We start from the raw sequence: 21,215 nt of genomic DNA, 5'->3' as shown, positions 1-21,215 counted from the left end.
CAAACAAAGACCTCATCTTCAGTGTTGGGTTTTTTGTTTGGTTTAGGTTTTTTTGTTGTTGTTTTCTTTTCTTTTTTTTTTTGGTGGTACTAGAGTTTGAACTCAGGGCTTCATACTTGCTAGACAGGGAACTCTACCACCTGAGCCACTCCTAGACCCATCATCTTCAGAGGTTTTTTGTTGTTGTTGGTTTTTTTTTTTTTTTTAAACAGTACTAGGATTTGAACTCAGGGCCTATACCTTGAGCCACTCCCAGTCCTTTTTTGTGAAGGGTTTTTTCAAGATAGGATCTCAAAAACTATTTGCCAAGGCTGGCTTTGAACCGTAATCCTCCTTAGTAGCTAGGATTACAGATGTGAGCCATCAGCACCTGACATCTTCAGGGTTTTTTAACAAATGTAACATCTTAGTTACAAATAAAATTTAGATAGATAGATACAGATAACAATTTAAATCTATAAAATTTATAACAATTTTACCAATTACATATGCTTGTGTAACAAGATGTACAATATTTTCATTGCCCCAGTAAGTTCTCTTGTGCCCTTTCCCAGTCAGTCCCACTCCACATCTAGCCCAACACAACCACTGATCTTTTTTGCAATAAGATTTAGATTTGTTGTTCTTAGAGTGGCATATAAGTAGAACCATAAAGTATATACTCTTTTGTTGACTGTGGCTGCTGCTTTTTTTTTTTTTTTCTTTTTTTCCATTGACTGTACTGGGGTTTGAGCTTATGGCCTCAAGTTTTCAAGGCAGGCACTCTTACTGCTTTAGCCGCTTTGCCAGTTGTCCATGGCTTCTTTCCCTCAGTGTGTTTTCTGTAGCTCATTTCTACTACTGCATTGTATAAATACATAAAAGTTTCTCAGTTCATCTCTTGATGGGCATTGACATTATTACAGTGTGGGAGTATTATAATTAAAGCAACAGAGAACATTAATGTACAGGTCTTTGTGTAGAAATGTGTTTCACGTTGGCAGTGAGGAGAGATGGCCCAAACAATGTATACACATGAATAAATGTATATACAATTTTTAAAAACAACAAATATTTCTCCCAATTTGTGCCTTTTAAATTTTCCTTAACTATTCCTTTTGGAAATCGGAAACTTTGTATTTTGTTACATGCCAATTATCATTTTTTTCTTTTATTAAAAAAAGTTTAGCTCTCTCTCTCTGAAATGCTTGCCAATCCCAAGGGGACCAAGGTTTTCTCCTATGCTTTCTTCTAGAACTTCTATACTTTTAGCTCCACTTAAGTTTAGGATCTTCTTAAGTTGAATTTTGTATATGGTGTGAGGTAAGGAACAAGGTTCATTTTTTTCAGTATGGATATCCAGTTGCTTTACATCATTGGTGATACATACCTGTCATCCCAGCACTCAGGAGGCTGAGGCAGGAGGATCATAAGTTCCAGGCCAGCCTCTGGGTTGCATGGTGAGATCTTGTCTCAAAGAAAGAAAAGAAAAAGTCAATTGGCCATATATGAGATGAGTATGTTTCTTCACTCTGTTCTGGTCCATTAATGTATACTTTTGACCTTACACCAAAACTACATTGTCTTTTTTACTGTTGCACATCTTGAAATTCAGTAATATGTGTCCTCCATCATCTTTTTATTTTTATTTTTCACGAGTGTGATGGCTGAGTCCTTGCATTTCTTTAAAAAATATTTTTAGAATCAGTGTGTCATTTTTCCTGCTGAGATTTTAATTGATATTGTCCTAACTCTGTAGATCAGTTTGGGAAGAATGAACATCTTAACAATATTGAGTCCAGTTTATGAACATAATATATCTGTCCATTGTTTAAGTCTGTTAAAAATTTCTCTGAGCAGTATTTTGTAGTTTTACAGGTATTGTACATTTTGTCGAATTTATTCCCAAGTGTCAAATGTGTTGTTTTTGTTATGTTACTGTAAGTTATATAGACTTATAGTTTTCAAAAATGTAGTTTTAGCCACGCAGGGTGGGTGGCACATACCTATAATCCCAGTACTTTGGAGGCTGAAACAGGATTTCAAGTTTGAGGCCGCCTTGAGCTACATAGCAAGACATTGTGTCAAAAATGAAATGAAGTGAATACAGTGGTTATTTTTAGGATGTCTACTAACCTGAGAAAAGGTACACTGAATGAGCTCATGAAGCTCAAAATTATCTCTTCCTTGATTTGGGTGCTGTCTATATGTATGGACTTTTCAACTCATGAAAATTCACTGAGCTGTACACTTAACATTATGCCCTTTTGTGTATAAAATATTTCAATATAAAGTAAAATTATAAAATATATATTACATAGTGAGAAAAAAATGTATCTTCAAAAAGAGAGAGAAAACCCAATTCTAATAGTGTCATAAGTTATTAAGAGTATTGATTTAGGGTTGAGAAGGTAGGTTGGTGGTAAAATGCTTGCAAACCCAGGTTTGATCATCAATATGGGGCATAGGGGTTATTGAGTACTTCCCTGTGTGCTAGGTGATATGCTAAGCATGCTTTTCATGGTTGGGTTTTTGTTTTTGTTTTGTTTTGTTTTGTTTTTTTGATTCTCATAAAAATCCAATGAAATCGATCCTATTTATTGTTCCCCATTTTTACAGATGAAGGAAACAGATACAGAAAGGTTATTTACTACTAGCCACACAGCTGGCAAATTGAAGAGCTAGAATTTGAAAGTAGGTGTTTTTATTCCTGGGCCAAAGCTTATTTTTTTCTTTTTCCCTTTGGTGAGATGAGGTTTGAACTCAGGTCTTGCAAAGCAGACACTCTACCACTTGAACCGCATCTCCAGTCCATTTTGCTCTGGGGTGTTTTTGTTTTGTTTTTAATAGGATCTTATGAACTGCTTACCTGGGGTTGGCCTTGAAGCATGATCCTCCCAATCTCAGCTTCCCAAGTCTGGGCCAAAGCTTTTATAACAATTCAGTGTGGAGTTGTAATTAGGAATAGCTCATTTGAAGTGACAGAGGATCTCATGTATGTCTTTCTTCATGAGGAAATATTCTTATTTTGAAGGATAGTGACTAGATTGCAGTAGCAGCTAGAATCACCCTCAATAGTTGGGAAACACTTGAAATTTCAGTTTACTCTTCATTTCTAATAACTGAATGTTTTATGTTCCATTTATGATTGGAGCACTGAAATCATAACAAAGCCTTTACTTGAGGTTAGCTCCTCTAGTCAGATTTGTTAAATTCTCAGGCACCTTTATCTGACAGCCATTGATGAAAGCATGGCTTCCTGTGATTATAGAAATAGCTGGTTTGTTCAAAGTATAAACAGAATCATTTCATTACCTTCTCGACTGTTCTCTGTTACTGGCATTTCTGGGCTTTAACCAGAAAACAGTACTCTTAGTATCCATTTCTACCTTTTAAAAGACAAAGAGCAAATAGTGGAAGGTTTTGGTTATTGGGATGAGAAGTGTCATTTGCTTATAAACTCATATTTATTAGCTCTCTGACTCCAAATTTGATTTTCCTTTGCTGAGGTGAAAACAAATAACTTGTACAAAAAGCAGCCCTGAAGTCTTATGTCATAGGCAACAGTGGACTGGTGGAGTGGCTCAACTTGTAGAGTGCCTACATAGCAAGCATGAGGCCCTGAGTTCAAACCCCAGTACCAACAAATAAATAAATAAAGACAGAATTTACATGTGATCCAACCATAGGCAACAGTGGCATTTATGCCAGAAAACCTCCAACTCTGCGTACCAGGGCTTGCTGTTTATAGGTGTCAGCTCTTTCATTGTAAGCAGATGACTGCATGCCATTCTTAAAAATATACTTATTCAGTTGTATATCAGGTGCCATTTGTAAAGAGGTCTGTGTATAGGATTTAACATTGAGAAAATAAGACGGTCCCTTAAATGGCAGAAGTGGATTATCCAAATTTGGTACAGTCTTAACAGCACATGCTGGTAACATAGGTCTCCCTACCAGATTGGGGTTGCCTAAGGCAAATATGCCAAAGATTTATCTAATTACTTTGAAAAGAACCCAGTTTTACTTTTTAATGGTATGCTTTATTGAAAAGCATATTTCTTCAAATCAGCAAAAGTTTCCGTTGATTTCTAAATTTTCTCCCAGTGTCCCCAGGCTTCGAATCTGAATATGATCCTTCTCTCCTTTTCACATCCATATTCAGTTCATCAACAAATTCACTTGGATCTGCCTTCAAAGTACACCAAATTTGCTGAGCGCCAGTAGCTCACGCCTGTAATCTTAGCTACTCGGGAAGCAGAGATCAGGAGGATTATGGTTCAAAGCCAGCCTGGGCAAATAGTTTGTGAGACCCTATCTCGGAAAAAATCCTTCACAAAAAAAGGGCTGGTAAAGTTGCTCAAGGTATAGGCCCCGAGTTCAAACTCCAGTACCAAAAAATAAATAAATAAAATCCGGATTATTTCTTTCTACCACTTCAGTCCAAAAGATTCTTTTCTCTTCCATGGACCATTGAAGGAATCTCTTAATTGTCTTCCTTACATCTACTCTTGTCTCGTAAAATCTGTTCTCCTCACATGTTCTTCTTACATGGTGGCTCAAGATTCTAAGGAGTAAGCAGAAGCTATCTGTGCTTAGTTGTCCCAAAATGTGACTGCATGTCCCAGAGTCAACATAAAGTCCTCTCTTGGTGAGAGGAGCAGCATTCATGTAGCAAGAGGGCTGAAATTATTTGTTGACATGTGTAAGAGGTTAGCTATCGCCGCCTAAACAACCTGGATGACATGACTCAAACTACTTCAATTTTATTTCTCCTTGCTTAGTCAATTCCAGTCACACCACAGAATATACCGTTATATTCCTTGAGCATACCAGACAGACTGCCTTCCAGGACCTTTTAATCAAAATTCCCATTGCCTAGACCACTGTTCCCCCATAATAAAATGTTGATTTCCTTCATTTCTTTTGTCTCAAGTTCAAATGTCATCGTTTTATGAAAACTCTGACTAGGTAGATTCAGATAACTACATTGCTTTTTAAGTTCCTATAGAACAAATTGTTACAAACTTAGCAAGTTAAAACAACACCTATTTATTTGCTTATAGTTCTGTAGGTAAGAAGTCTGGCAAGGCATAGCTGTGTTCTTTGCTTAGAGAACTGAGGCTGAATTAATGCATTGGCTAGCCATGTTCTTATTTGGAAGTTCCTGAGGGAAATCCTCACAGCTCATTCTTATTGGCAGAACAATTCCTTACTATTACAGTAAGACTGGAGTGCCCCCATTTCCTCACTGGCTGCCAGCTGAAGACTGCTCTTAGCTCCTACTCTGACCACATTCTCCTTGCCACAGGCCCCCCTGCCTCTTCAGCCATTTGGAGAAGGAAAATCTCTGCCTTTAAAGACATCATATAATGAGATCAGACCCATCTGAGTAATCTCTTTGTTTTTTCTTCCATTCTTGAAATGGTCTGCATAGCCCAGTATGGCAATCTCTCAATTCTCCTGCCTCAACCTACCAAGTGCTGAGATTACAGGTGTGCACTACCACTCCAGGATTAGTAATCTCATCAGAACAAGTACCTATGTTTGTGTTTATTTGAATGACTGATGGGGAAGTATGTGTACAATGGGAAATTTAGGGAACCATCTTAGAATTTTGCCTACCATGATAACATACATACACTTGTATTTTCTCTTTATTCAGCTTTTTCTTCCCAGCATTATCTATATTTGCTAATTATTTGCTTATGCTTTTAGAATGCCTTTTACACTCAAATGATAGACTGTATTGTTTTTATTCAGATGATAGACTGTATTGTTTTTTGTTCATTGTTGTATTCCTAGCACCGAGGACATTGTAGATGCTTAGTAAATAAATGAATCAGTTGATAAAAGTTTGATGGCATGTAATTTTGATGACTTCAGATGGGATTTTTGGAAAGAAAAGATACCACAGTCTTTTTTTTTTCTTTTATTATTCATATGTGCATACAAGGCTTGGGTCATTTCTCCCCCCCTGCCCCCACCCCCTCCCTTACCACCCACTCCGCCCCCTCCCTCTCCCCCCCACCCCCCTCGGCAGAAACTATTTTGCCCTTATTTCTAATTTTGTTGTAGAGAGAGTATAAGCAATAATAGGAAGGAACAAGGGTTTTTGCGAGTTGAGATAAGGATAGCTATACTGGGAGTTGACTCACATTAATTTCCTGTGCGTGTGTGTTACCTTCTAGGTTAATTCTTTTTGATCTCACCTTTTCTCTAGTTCCTGGTCCCCTTTTCCTATTGGCCTCAGTTGCTTTTAAGGTATCTGCTTTAGTTTGTCTGCGTTAAGGGCAACAATTGCTAGCTAATTTTTTAGGTGTCTAACCTATCCTCACCCCTCCCTTGTGTGCTCTTGCTTTTATCATGTGCTCAAAGTCCATTCCCCTTGTTGTGTTTTCCCTTGATCTAATGTCCACATATGAGGGAGAACATACGATTTTTGGTCTTTTGGGCCAGGCTAACCTCACTCAGAATGATGTTCTCCAATTCCATCCATTTACCAGCGAATGATAACATTTCGTTCTTCTTCATGGCTGCATAAAATTCCATTATATATAGATACCACATTTTCTTAATCCATTCGTCAGTAGTGAGGCATCTTGGCTGTTTCCATAACTTGGCTATTATGAATAGTGCTGCAGTAAACATGAGTGTGCAGTGCAGGTGCCTCTGGAGTAACCTGTGTCACAGTCTTTTGGGTATATCCCCAAGAGTGGTATTGCTGGATCAAATGGATACCACAGTCTTAAAATACTCATTGGTCTTTCTTTGCATAGAGAACTTCTTATTTGACCATTAAAAAAATAAGTTGCAGCAAGTAATTGTTTAAGTGTTATATATGAGAAAAAGCATTTTTTTTTTTTTGCTTACAATTAAGCATAATGTGCTTTTGGCTTTCAGTTTTCATCTATATGTCTCTAGAATAAGAGTGTTTTCCTGTGAACTTTTGAGAATGGATTCTGTCTTCCAGCAGTGTGTCTGATTTGCCACCTTGCCGTGTTGTATTTCTGAGGATTTTCATGTAATTGTGGTTCACAAATGTCTAATTATTAGCAAAATAACAGAGTGGGCTTAATGATAAAGACACATTGTGGCACACCAGACCAGAAATTTATATATATTTCCTTCATTTTTAAATATTTACTGTTGTATGTTTCTTTTAATCCTCCCCTTTTATAGACAAAACTTGCCAATGGCACGTCCAGCATGATTGTGCCTAAACAGCGGAAACTCTCAGCAAGCTATGAAAAGGAAAAGGAACTGTGTGTCAAATATTTCGAGCAGTGGTCAGAGTCTGATCAAGTAGAATTTGTGGAACATCTTATATCCCAAATGTGTCATTACCAACATGGGCATATAAACTCATATCTTAAACCTATGTTGCAGAGAGATTTCATAACTGCTCTGCCAGGTATGTGTACATGTATTTTGTAAACCAGTAATTTGCTATAGTGGTAATGGAACTGATTTTTGGCCTTATTGTTCTGTATGAAAGTCTTTATTGGCTTGATTGTCCAAATTAAGTCCTTTAATTGTATCCTGTTGGTAAAAATAGAAGAAAAATCAAGCTCAAGAATAAAGATTCCCCTTTTCCCCATCTTTTCTCATGCCCTTCTCTTCAGCCTTTTTTTACCTATATGTAGGTCCAAATAAAATCTTTTCTGCGGTGTCATCTGATTTGAGATATGTCTTTTATAATGTGCTTTACTTTGGAGATATGTTCATTCATGTACTTGGATTTGGGTTTCTTGTGAGACTTTATCAACAGAATATTTAAATTAGAGATATGAATTAGAAACATTTTTGAAACAATATCTCAAGTCTTGTTATGCATATATATTTGCACACACATACATAATGCAATACTTAAATGCTTTCTTTTTTCTGTTGTTTTTATTTTTGTTTTTACTACTAGGGCTTGAACTCCAGACCTCATACTTGCTAGGAAGGCACTGTACCACTTGAGCCACATCTTATCTCCAGCCCTTTTCACTTTAATTATTTTCTAAAAGATTCTCACTTTTATACCCAGACTGGCCTGGACTCAGTCCTATTTACACTTCATGACAGGCATGCACCACCATGCACCACCATGCCTAGCTTTTTATTGGTTGAGATAGAGTCTTGCAAAACTTTTGCCCTGCTGGCCTCAATCCTTAATCCTCCTGATCTCCATCTCCAGAGTAGGTGGGATGACAGGTGTGAACTACCATGTCCAGTCTAAAACACACTTTTTAATTGTTCCATAGTATTCTTCCCAATTGTTTAGATACATATTATTTGATTCTTTCATTGAATATTTAGATTTTTTTCTATATAAATTTTTCCATTGTGGACATTCATGTGTGTGAATGTTGTGAAAATGCCTGAAGTGGAATTACTATACTTTTTTTGTTTTTATTGGGACAGTGCTAGATTGAACTCAGGGCTTCTCACATGCTAGGCAAGCACTTCACCATGGAACAACACCTCCAGTCCAAGAGGATGAACATTTTTAGGTCTTTTAATACATGCTGATAAGCTATTCTCTAAGAAAAATATACCAACTTATACTCTTCTCAAAACTGCATGCTAGTATTTTGTTTAATCTTTGCCACTTATTTCTTTAAAAAAAAAAAACCTTTGCTTTTCTAAACTTAGAATTTAAACTAAATTTCCCTTTAAAGAAATTCTTATTTATATCTTAAAAAAATAACCACTTTAAAACTGAATTTTATCCATATCTTTTGTTAAATAGAATAGATTTTTGCCCCCTTGTAATGCATTAGATTTTATTTTAGCCAAAGGCAGTTTTCTTTGAACAATCTGAGTGTACCTAATACTGTGTTCTTCCCAATCACTGAGACATGCTACTATCTCAAGTTTATACCACTAAGAATTGAACAGGAGTTGATTAGACAAGTGTATTTTGCCTAATACTGATCCCTAGTATGTATGTGCTGACCACTCAGTGAGGTATTAGATCATGTCTAATGCTTTATGGCCATTTAAAGTTATAAACCTATGCCATCTGGCTACATTTAGTAAACCAAACTACTTCAAAAAACGCCTGTAATCCATTTATGTAATGGTTTTGTTTGGAGTGTTAGGTGAAATTACTTCCAACAACTTATTACAGGTACATAGTAAATGATCAGGAACAATTTGATGGCAGCCATTAAAAATATAGGGATGCTTTGGAACCTTCTGATGGTATAGGATGTTTCAATAAAAATATTCAAGAATTGTATCATGACTGTATTTTGCATGAAGAACTAATTATTCTATCTTTAATTGGCTTATAGTCATATTCCTTTAATAAGAATTAGGTGATAGATGTCTCCATCTGCTTATGCTTAAGGATGAACATGTGATGCCAGCCAAACAAGATCCATGCAATGATTTCTTTCCCAAGTCTGCTGGAAAATATGACACATAGCCATACAATTTTTATAATTATAATAATGTTTAATAAGCATACAGATATGCTAGTGTTGTCTAAGAGTGTGTCTGTATGATTCTGGGAAAGGCACAAAGTGAAATGCAGTATTCTCTTTTCTTTTAAGTTTGTGCCTATAGGAGACAGAGTGAAGGAATCCTTCCTTACTGTTTAAGTCTTTAGAAAGCCTCTGATTGTTTCCCTCCTAGAGGAGTAACTTTGAATGTTTTTGTCTTGTTTGTGAACTTAGAACAGCAGCCAAAAGAATGCTAATTAATTCAATCATCCTATTTTATAGGATCTTTTCCACCAAGGTTTCAGAATAGATTTGGGTCATGTACAGTTTTAATTGGGAAGCCCTCAATTTACACATCCCAAGATCTGCTCACAACTGTTATCTTCTGCACATCCTATGAAATATTCTCTGAAATACTAACCTTATTATCTATTGGTCTAGGAATTTTTTTTCATTTTTGGTCAACTGTCACTTAGGTTTTATAGCAACAGCTGTTTTCAAATACCATTTTTTTAGCATATGAAATTAAACTCATCCTTGAACTTCAGTATACCTCTGTGTTTTTCCTCTCAGGATGTTCCTATACCAATCTGTATTTCCTTCTTTCCTTTCTGCATGTCCAAAATTCTATAACCCAGCACATTCTGACTTAGTGTCTCTCCCCCAGTACATTTAAAGGATATTTCTTTTACTGAATAGCTTTGGAACTGTAGCAGTAATAGAAACAGAATGAGAAATGGACCTAATATCGACATTTCGGGTGGGGGGGGTCTGAGTCACAGAGCTTGAGATGCCATACATAGAACATCCCCTAGTGCTGAAATCCATATAGATAGATGTGAATTGTTTTCTGGAATCCTTTTTATTTTTAATGTCTTGGGGGGTTTACTGGTGTTAGCTTTAACTTCCTTATCTAAAGGAAGATGGAAAATACTGTTCATTTTTGTAACCTTATAGAAAAATTATTGATACTCATTTTACCCAAGCCTCAGTTTGAAAAAGAAACTGGATTACACAAGGGACAATGATGTGCCTTCATAGCAGAACAAGTACTGTTCTGTTTTAAAGGACCTTTTTGTTTAAAAAAAAAAATTCACCCATCCCCTCTGTTCTTTTTCTTTGCCTCCCCCCTCCCCCACTGAAAGCTCGAGGTTTGGATCATATTGCTGAGAACATTCTGTCATACTTGGATGCCAAATCACTATGTGCTGCTGAACTTGTATGCAAAGAATGGTACCGAGTGACATCAGATGGCATGTTATGGAAGAAGCTTATCGAGAGAATGGTCAGGACAGATTCTCTGTGGAGAGGTCTGGCAGAACGAAGAGGGTGGTGAGCCTTTTAACTTTTTCCTGTTACAGAGCTTCTTGCGTACATGGCCATTCAGAATCACTGGAAGATTGTTGGGAACTAGTGAGACCACTTATCATTTAATACGGCTATTTTGCTGACTTATATTTAAAAATGTAAAAGAGAACAGTTCATGTACTCACAGGTTTTCTTCTGAACAATCATTCATAAAAATGACATAATATTGTGGTAATGCTGCTTTGCAAAAAAAAAAATAATAATGGAAAACAGACTTTCCTCCTATTTGAAGCATTCTGCTCTCTGGGCAGAAATTGGTATTCTGCCAAAGGGCTGATGGGCAATTTACTTATAAGTAAATAAGTTTGAATCAGGAAATAACTATCAGATCTAGCTTTTCCCTAATCTAGGACAAATTATTATTTTCTTCTTAGAAGATTTCTTGTGTTTAGCCCATGCTTCTGGCATTTTATCACCTTTTTGATAAAAAATTATTTTTATGTCCAGCTAGAATCAGAATGATAACTATCAAAATGAATGAAAAATGAAATTTAGTATACATCATTGTTTCTTCTTAAGACTCATATTTTCATTAGATTTTCTTGTTTAATTCTGAATTCCGAAGGCATTATATAGTTAGACAACTAAAAGACCACCTATTTTGTTCTCTTAAAATACTGGCTCTATTTTATTAGAACTTTAGAAAATGTTTTTCTTTATAGAATTTTGTCTCAGAGTATGTCTCTAGGATGTCACTATGAGAAAGTCAGGTATGAGTAGTTCATAAATACAGTAAAGGTAGCATATTGAGTATTATAGTGGATAGAAAAAATGATAATAGACATAAGCATCAGTGATAGTCTTCAAAATTAATTTTATCAGTTGTTTTCTTGGATCATGAAAGAACTGCAAAGCAGTAAAGAATGTTGAAAAAAAGCCTGCCATGGTGGTATAGACCTGTAATTCCAGCACTTGGGAGGTTAAGGCAGGAGAACCCTGAGTTCAGGGCCAGCTTCAATTACATAGCTAGACCGTCTTTAAAAAAGGAGGAGATAGAATGTAAGATAAATACTCAGGATCAACTTGGCTTAGAATTTTCACAAAAATATAGTTGGCACCCTTCTTTGTGTCTTTAAAATTCATTAACACATAAATATAAAGATCTCTAAATAAACCAAATCAGAAAATTCTGTCATTTTGGTTATTAGGAAGATTTTTAACTTTTCTCTCATTCAATTAAACCAAATGGAAACAATTTTTTGATATAATAAAAGAATATTGATTTTTCTTATTTATTTCATTATGTAGAAAAATAGAAGCGATCTTTCTTAACCAACTTCATACTTTTGAAGTAAACTCTTTGATAGTATAGCAAAGCATATAAGTATATAGTTACATGACATTTGCAATCCATTACTTTGCTGAGCGCCAGGACCAGCTTTAGCAATAGAGCAGACAGTTGCTTACATAGAAAAATTTTAGGGCAGCTGGGAAGATTTCTCTATCCCTTAGGTAAAAGAAAAGAAACTCTCCTTCAAATAACTTCTGACCCTAAATTTCAGTTGTGTAGAATTATTCCCTTAGCTATAAAGGTTTTAGCTCCCTGTTAAAATGCACTCTGTCCCCATTTGTACTGTAAATGACAGTAAACTTCTTACATCAGACATTGGAAGTTGACCAAGTCTTTTTTTTTTTTTGAAGGCAAGGAGAAAAAGAGGTAAGTGGTGGACAGTTTGGTATGTGAAAATGTCAAAGATAAAAGGAGACTCTACAATTTTGCTTAGGGTTGGCACTAAATAGCAAGATCTTTCATGTTAGTTACAAAGACAATAAAAAATCCATCACTGAAAAAAAATGTTTTTCGTCTTTTTTTTAAAGGTATATAAAGGTATAGCTGAGAAATATTCCAGGATGTAGTAGTTACTGCTCTTTCCCCTTCGTATCTCTTCAACCACAGAAACCCACTTCTGTACTTCAGTGTATGCTCATATGCTCCATAGTTCTGACTACATTACCTTGTCTTTGGCCACATATATCCTCGTAACTTGATATAGCAAATACTCAAAATTTCAAATACTTGCTCACCCTTTGTTTGCCTCTCCCAATGTCTCCTTATGTTAACTGGTCCTCCCTTTTTATTCGTTGGTTGGTTTTTTGTTTTGTTTTGTTTTGTTTTGACATAGGGTTTCATTATGACAGGTTGAGGCTGGTCTCAAACTTGATTCTCTTGCCTCACCCTTCTGAGTATTGGCATTATAGGCATGCACTGGTCCTCCCTTTAAAAAAAAAATAATTTATGAGTGATTTCTCTCTTAAAAGTTATCTTAGCAAACCTGCTATGCCAATAAAATCTGTCTGTATTGTACCTTTTTCCATATGCTGTCTTTGAAAGTATCTCCCATTTCTTCTAACCAAAGATAAACAAGTAAATACAGTCATCCAAAAAAACTTTGAGCTGCCAAGATTTAACTTCCACTTTGCTACTGTATTTTATACCTAGGTGGATTTCACAGTCTGCCTGTACTAGCATATGAACTTTGTCATTTTTTCTCTTAAATACTACTGAATATGCTCTTTCTGCTCAGTAATGGTAACTCTTAAAAGTGTAATAAAAGACCACTTGGGAAAAGTCCATTTTTTTAATCAGCAGATCACATTTTATGTTAACATTCTGAATTTAATATTTCACATTTATCATGTACTCACACTCTCATAAGTACTAGACACTTCACATAGAAGCGGTCTCTGTTGTCAAAGAGCCTCCATCAAAAAAGATTTTGGCTTAAAATAGATACAGACTGAAAAGCCAGTTTTCAACAACTAGCCATTCCTTTTACAGAAACTTTGATTTGAAGAAATTCAGATATTTTAGTGAGGTATAGTAACAACAGTGGAGTAGAAAATAACATCAGAAGTTCCTATGAGTTCTGTTTCCTGAGGATGTAAAGAGAATATCATTGCATATGAAAAAAAATCCTGGAGTGCCAGAAACTAAAAGGAAAACAAGCATCTCAGGAGCAGTGGTCATCAAGAAACAAAGTTCTTAATTAAGAGTGGGGGTTCTGGAGTCAGACCTAAAATTTTCCCATTTAAAATCTTATTTGAATGCAGAGTGTTCATAGAATAAAACTGTTCAGATGTATAACTTTAATCCAGAATTGTTTCTTAAAGTATTTTGTTTGCCCTTTCCTTTATGCTGGTATACCATGTTTCATTAGTCCCCTTTTTAAAAAGTATTATCTTTGCTTCTCCATTGCAGATTTTCTTTTCTACAGTAACACAGAAGTCAAAACTAGCTACCTTCTTGGTAGAAAATTTTCTCAACAAATTTTCAAGGTGTATAAAGGAGAGAGGGCAAGGGAGAAGCACTCCTAGAGACATCAAACAATTAATTATATTGTAATGGAGCTATAGAAGGAGGGAGTGGATGACTGGCCCAGAGAAAACATGATTTCTCTGGTGCCAGGATTACACTCAGAGGCATTTCTGCCTATCTCCACTTTGCAAGGCACCATGCCAGTGAGAACAGCAATTAGTACACCCATAGTGGGGTTTACTAGCTTCCACACCGTGTTTGGTGGGTTTCTTAACTTCAGGACAAGGAATTAAATTTTTTACCCAGCAGGAAGTGATTGCCATTTACTGATTGGTTTTTTTGGTACCAAAGATCTTCCTTGGGACACGAGTATTCCAGAAATGTGCTGTCATAAGGAAGAAGATGCTAACAAATGCTGCTCACTGGAATCAAGGAAAAGTAGTAAATGTATTTATGTGCATACTTAGCAAGGAACACATCTATGGCAGTTTCATACCTTAGATTTGACACACAGTGCTTGTAGGCATTTCTTACCTTCTCGCTGCTGGACATTTGTGGGATAACTATGTTTTCTGTTGAACTGAATTGACCCTTTTAGTTATGATCTCCAGCAGCCTGTGTGACTGAGCAACCAACACACCTTACCCTCCATGATAAAGACCTGGAAACTTGATCTCTGTGACAGGCATTGCTGTCTGTCACAGCATTCCCATCATGCTAGGCTCCTCTGACACTGGCACAAGTTGCCTCAGGGAAAAGACTCTTGGGCTGTACAAATTGAAAAGTAGTAGTTACGGGTTGGGGATGTAGCTCAATTGTAGAATGCTTACCAAGCAAGGTTATCAATCCCCAATACCAGAGGGGGAAAAAGTAATAGTTACCATTACTAAACAAAATTTTCAAATGATAAGGTCAGTGCATCCATTGTCAATAGACTGGCAAAATATAGTAAATTGCCAGAAGCTTAATAGATCAATAGATGAACTCTGATTATATATACCGTTTGTCTCGCAACATTATGATATCCCAGAAGGCCTAGTACTCTGATGTTCTACACTGGAAATAATCATGTTTTACTCAAAAGCAATACAATGTCAGTCATAGTCCTCAGAACTCAGAAAGTTACTCCCTTACATGGGACTCCTGAAGTCTTATCTCCATTCTTCTCCAGGATAGTCCTAGATATTATAAGGAATAGTCACTGAAACACTTTGAAGAAATATGAAGGTCTTTGTAAATGTATAATATTATGATTCACTGGAAAATATTTGTTTTTTAGGGGACAGTATTTATTCAAAAACAAACCACCTGATGGGAACGCTCCTCCTAACTCTTTTTATAGAGCACTTTATCCTAAAATTATACAAGATATTGAGGTAAGGATTATGTATTTTTGGATATTTGCCAAACAGTGAAGAATCATTAGTATTCTTTAGTTATAGCATTGGTTACATTAAAGTTTGTCAATGTGAGTTAAAAAAAATCAGTGTCTTTGTAAGTGAATAAGATTGGTAAAATACAGTAAATTGCCAGGCAAATTTTGTAAAGCTTTTAAAAAAATGTTTACTGATAGATACGTAGATGAGAGAAAGCAAGAAAGAGGGATTTATGCCTTCTTACAGTAGCAGTGAGACTATTAAATTTACAATCCTCAGCTAACATTCACAGGTCTTGTAAATTGAGCCTTCACGAAAGTTCATTGGTAGAAATAGCCATTATGTATGTAGGAAGAGCTCTAAGCACACAATCTAACTTAATGCATATTTTTTATTGTCTTAAGTTATGTGTTGCATAAAGTGCCATTGGTTGCCATTGTTGTCAGTAAGAGTTTAGTTTAGGTCCTTTCCTAATTAACTGCCTCATTCCATTCCTTCTTTTCAGACAATAGAATCTAATTGGAGATGTGGGCGACATAGTTTACAGAGAATCCACTGCCGAAGCGAAACAAGCAAAGGAGTTTACTGTTTACAGTATGATGACCAGAAAATAGTAAGCGGCCTTCGAGACAACACAATCAAGGTGAGGTCTCTGTAGTTGAGGGAGGTTATGTTCGTAAACAGTCTGAAAGGGACTACGTTCATGAAGCAATCTGAAGCATAAACTCCTAAGCATTATTCTTAGAAAAAACTTTAGATTGGTTCCAGTACCAAAGCCAATGTCATTTCCTTAAAGGACATTTGCCTTCGCCCAGAACAGCATGCAGATGGTCCTAGAGTTAAATTCCTTTCTCGAACTTCACTGAGGGGGCTCTTACCCTTTTGGCCCTCATAATTATAGGCTATTCCTGTACCTTAATGAAAAGGATCAAGTTTGCATTAGAACTGAAGCCACATATATATAGATACTTAACTATACCTGTAAGAAAGAATGCATTCCACACCACCCTGGGCTTTGATGCTTTTGGGGAATCAAACACATAATAGAGCCAACAAGTCTCCACAGTACCCCATTATCACAGTGATCAAAAGGATCTTGTTTGCCATCCTAGATCTGGGATAAAAGCACATTGGAATGCAAGCGAATTCTCACAGGCCACACAGGTTCTGTCCTGTGTCTCCAGTATGACGAGAGAGTGATCATAACTGGATCATCGGATTCCACAGTCAGGTAGAAAACTTCAAATGTTCTTTTGAACTCTGAAACATCAGATTGCCCTATTCTTTATCACAGATAGTAATTTTGTATAAATTTGCATGGATACATGAAACTAAAGATGAATAAACCATCGGCTTCCTCCCATAATTTGTGTCAATCTAGAACAAGAACGTGATTTAGGAATGATTGGAGTAAGTTTACATTTTGCACGTTTAAGAAACTACTAAAAAAAAAGAAAGAAACTAAATATTCTGTCTTAATATGGAAAATCATCCATTTTAGAAACTTTCCTTATCTTTGTATTCCTTTCAAAAACCATCTCTCAGGGGAATGACAGCAATGCAATGAAGGTTTCCTTTCAGATGGTTTTAACTATAGTACAGGCACACATTATCTCTTCAAAGTATGTACAGGTGAACAGTGCTCTCTCCCTGGCATCCCATCCCCTGCCATCCCTGCAGTGTTTAATTGCAAGCTTCATTCAGGGAGGGGCCCTCAGTTTCCAGAGGCATTAGTGATTTGATGACACAGCCATTATGCTGCTGGAGTCCAGTGTAGTTCATGTTCTGCGTATCCACAGCACTGCCGGAAACCTATGTTAGGAATTTCGCCTTAAGCTAAAGGATTTAACAAGCATAATGCATCAAAAGTAACTTAAAAAAAGAAAAAGCCCTAGGGGGAAAAAAAAAGCAGTTAACTGTGTTGTAAAATTCTCTGAAGTTAAATGTTTATCATTGGAAGTTATTCTTTGTAAATAAAAAAGGCTGCTCCTGGTTCTTGTCTTTTGACTTCAAGGCAATAACAAACCCATTGCTTGCAGTTGTCCTCATGGAGTTTATGGAGTGCATCACAGGAGTTGCAACATTGTATATGCTTACATCATTTATAGACTAAAGGGAAATGATCTCTCCCTCCCCTGCCTGAAGAGGCATGAGGGGATTGAACCTAGGGCCTCACACATGCTAGGCAAGCACTCTTCCACTGAGCCACACCCCAGGCCAGAAAATGATTTTTTAAGGAATGAAGGAGGTGTTAAAACTGGAAAAAGGAAGTAATTTATAAAGGTAAAATCAGTACACAAAAAATAGAATTCTCAAACTATTCATGTTCTGCTATGAATCCCATATTTACAATGAAAGGGCTATCCTTGACTTCTAACAGCTGGAAAGCACAGAAACAGGGCCTTAGAGTTAGAGTTTATATAATCTTGCTCCTTGGCTTAAATGGTTAAACCTACGATCCCAGGAAACTGACGGCCATATTACTGTGTCTATGACAGAAGCATCTGGTTCCTAGGGCAGTCAATGGAACAGACATTAATGCTGTTATTAAACAGATTCCTCATTTATAATGTGTCTTCCTGCTAGGTATGGTGGCATACACCTGTAATCTCAACCTTCAGGAAGCAGAGGCAGAAGAATTTCGAGTTCAAGGCCATCGGCTACCTAGCAAACTCATGGTCAGCCTGAGCAACATAGTAAGACCTGTCTCAATCAATCAGTAAGGTGCATCTTCTTCATAGTGTTAAATTGAATATCAGAAGTTTTGATTTGGTCTTTGGTTTTTTGAGACAGGGTGTTGCTATGTTGTCCAAGCTGGCCTAGAATTCACTATGGAAGTGTTATAATAACCCTGAAGTCTGGGCCAAATTATCAGGTGATAGTGGTTGCTGGTTTATCCTTGCCTCCGCACCTTACCCAGATTTGAAGTCTTAAGGATTGAACCCTGGGAGCTTCCCACCCCCCTTCTTCTTATTCTTCTTGTCCAGCCCTCTCATCTACCTCTTCTCCATGGTCCATCATTACTCTACTTCAGTGCTGCAAAAGAAAGTAGAGTGTAACACTTCCCATGAAAGTATTGGGTGGGGAGAGCATCATGGTCAAATATAGGTAACATATTGTAGCTTGAGTACCTTCTAACTCTCAGATATCCCTTCCAGAGTGTGGGATGTAAATACAGGTGAAATGCTAAACACGTTGATTCACCATTGTGAAGCAGTTCTGCACTTGCGTTTCAATAATGGTATGATGGTGACCTGCTCCAAAGATCGTTCCATCGCTGTATGGGATATGGCTTCCCCAACTGATATCACCCTCCGGAGGGTGCTGGTAGGACACCGAGCTGCAGTCAATGTTGTTGACTTTGACGACAAGTACATTGTTTCTGCATCTGGGGATAGAACTATAAAGGTAATAAAGCATTTTTCAGTAAGTCCCAAAGTTAGAATAAGGAGTTTATGTGACAATTTAATCGAAGGCACCACATATTTAAGCATTACTGTAGAATAACTTAATATTTAACTCAGAGACTAGTGTATGTTAAAAAACTAATGAGTGAGACATTGTGCAACAATTTTGGTTAGATATTTATTACTGTAAATAATGGTGACATGCTGGGAATGTGGCTCAGTGGTAGAGTGCTTGCCTTTATACACAAGGCCCTAGGTACAATTCCCAGCATGGAAAAATAATAACTGGGTACTGGTGGCTTCCGCCTGTAATCCTACCCTCCTCAAGAAGCAGATATCAGGATTGTGGCTTCAGGCCAGCCCAGACAAAAGTTCAAGAGACCCTGTCTCAACAGAAAAGGCTGTTCATGGTGGTATGCACCTGTCATCCGAGCTTCTATGGGAAAAATAAATAGGAGGATCTTGGTCCAGGCTGGCCTAGGCAAAAAGTGGGACCCTGTCTCAAAAACAATCAGAGCAGCTGGGCACCAGTGACTCACACCTATAAACCTAGCTACTTGGGAGACTAAGATCAAGAAAATCAAGGTTCAAGGCCAGTCCAGACAAATTGTACATGAGACCCCATCTCCAAAATAACCAAACCAAATAGACTAGAGGTGTGGCTCAAGTGGTAGAACACCTGTCTAGCAAGTACAAAGTCCTTCAAAACTCCAGTACTACAAAAAGAATAATAATGAGTTGAGAAGGACAAATGTGTGTTTCAGGTCAAAAAAATGTCCCTTCAAGACCAGACTAACCTTGTAAGAGTAAATCAGTTTGACAAATTCTCATTGATATCAGCTAGCTTTAAATTAGCCCTATATTGTCATGAATTAAACTTGTCTTTTTTTGTTGTTGTTGTTAGATTTTAATTTCATCTTCAATGTGGGTCTTAGGGTATAAAAATCACTGGTTTTCAAATCATGAAATCAGTTTACTGGTCCTAGCAAACATGATTTTTAAATAAAGTAGATAGAAAATAGCAGAATATATTGTGCATAGTATTAAGTATCTTAAAATTTTTTTTTTCGGTTGGGTACACAGAGGCACACATAAGTTTGTGAGTGCTAGACATCAGTGTACTGTATCTCTTAATGTGCATCAAAAAGAAATTTGAGGTCTAGATGCACCTAAGGTGACTTCCAGCTCTAAAACTATGTGTAAACTTGTCTTTTCTTTTGCTTTCTTCTGCTTGGTCAGTCGAGTCCCTTTGAGTCTCAGTTCTGTTTCCTGCTTACTCAAGACTAATTGCCATTAATTTTACTATTAGCAGCATCAGATCAACTGCTCAGTGTCATTTTCTGTCTCAGGTGTGGAACACAAGTACTTGTGAATTTGTAAGGACCCTAAATGGACACAAACGAGGCATTGCATGTTTGCAGTACAGAGACAGGCTGGTGGTGAGTGGGTCATCTGACAACACTATCAGGTGAGCAGCAGTTGCCTTTTCCCAGAAGGGACAACATTATCCTATTATTTGCTCCTTGTGTACAGATCTTATGCTCTTCAACTGTGTTTATAATAAAATATTTTTCCTTTCTGTAGCTTCATACAGGACAAAAGTTTTCCCCAAGCAGAGAGGCAGCACAACAAGCCTTTTGTTGATGTGTTTCTTTTCCTGTAATAATTTTATCACCAAATAGACTTATTTCAGAGGTACAGCTTATGTAAGGAATTAAGCAAGAAAGACAACTAGATGGAGGTTAAAGGGCCCTCTTTTTAAATTTCTCTTGATTTTAGTTGAAAATTCCTAATAACTAAAGGCCATTTCACTTTGTCACTGTTGTTAAAATCAAAAAGAAAAAGATTTCTCTGCTGGAAATTAAGCTCTTTTTCTCATTATGTAATTGGCCAGAGAGTTACCAGTCTTTAAAATTATGAAGATTACACAAGTCAAAGTACTTTACTTTTGTATTTTTCCCTTCACAAAGATGTATGGCACAGATATGATTAGAATTCAGATTTACTCATCCTTTCCCTTTCTGTAGTGAAATACTGAGAAGATGAAAAGGCCATTTAAAAAACAACAGATAGGGGGCCAAGGGAAGCTCAAGTGGTAGAGTACCTGCCTAGCAAGCATGAAACCCCAGTACCACCAAAAAAAGAAAAATAACAAAGCTATTGGTATAGCTAAGGAAATTATCATTCCTAGAAATCACTTGGATTGGTCTGGAAGCATACAGTTTTTTAAGTTATTACAGAAAACTTCCTGAGAACTGTCTTGACATTCTGTTAAATGAAAAAGATCATTCTAGCATGGATAGTAAAGTGTTATCAGGCAAAGATGAAGGTGCTTTGTGAGATGTCACCGATGGTACCATTTTTAACTGGTGATTTCAAGAGAGCATTACTC

The 21,215-nt window shown here is 36.7% G+C and overlaps 1 protein-coding gene across 11 annotated transcripts in view; it reads left to right on the top strand.

Moving 5' to 3' along the window:
- The window catches only part of Btrc (beta-transducin repeat containing E3 ubiquitin protein ligase), a 168,412-nt gene that overhangs the window by 123,988 nt on the left and 23,209 nt on the right, over positions 1-21,215 (top strand). For 10 of the 11 annotated variants that reach the window (XM_020171250.2, XM_074078475.1, XM_074078476.1 and 7 more), the window contains 7 exons: positions 7,162-7,393; positions 10,562-10,748; positions 15,320-15,416; positions 15,922-16,059; positions 16,529-16,647; positions 18,575-18,824; positions 20,173-20,291. In XM_020171250.2, the coding sequence (XP_020026839.1) occupies positions 7,162-7,393; positions 10,562-10,748; positions 15,320-15,416; positions 15,922-16,059; positions 16,529-16,647; positions 18,575-18,824; positions 20,173-20,291 (1,142 nt within the window). The remainder of the gene's footprint in view (positions 1-7,161; positions 7,394-10,561; positions 10,749-15,319; positions 15,417-15,921; positions 16,060-16,528; positions 16,648-18,574; positions 18,825-20,172; positions 20,292-21,215) is intronic. The other variant, XM_074078481.1, reaches the window with a different exon arrangement.

This window comes from Castor canadensis, chromosome 7 (assembly GCF_047511655.1).
Source record: "Castor canadensis chromosome 7, mCasCan1.hap1v2, whole genome shotgun sequence".
Lineage (NCBI taxonomy): Eukaryota > Metazoa > Chordata > Mammalia > Rodentia > Castoridae > Castor > Castor canadensis.
Note: the sequence above shows the minus strand (reverse complement) of the source record. Positions and strands in the feature narration are given on the sequence as shown.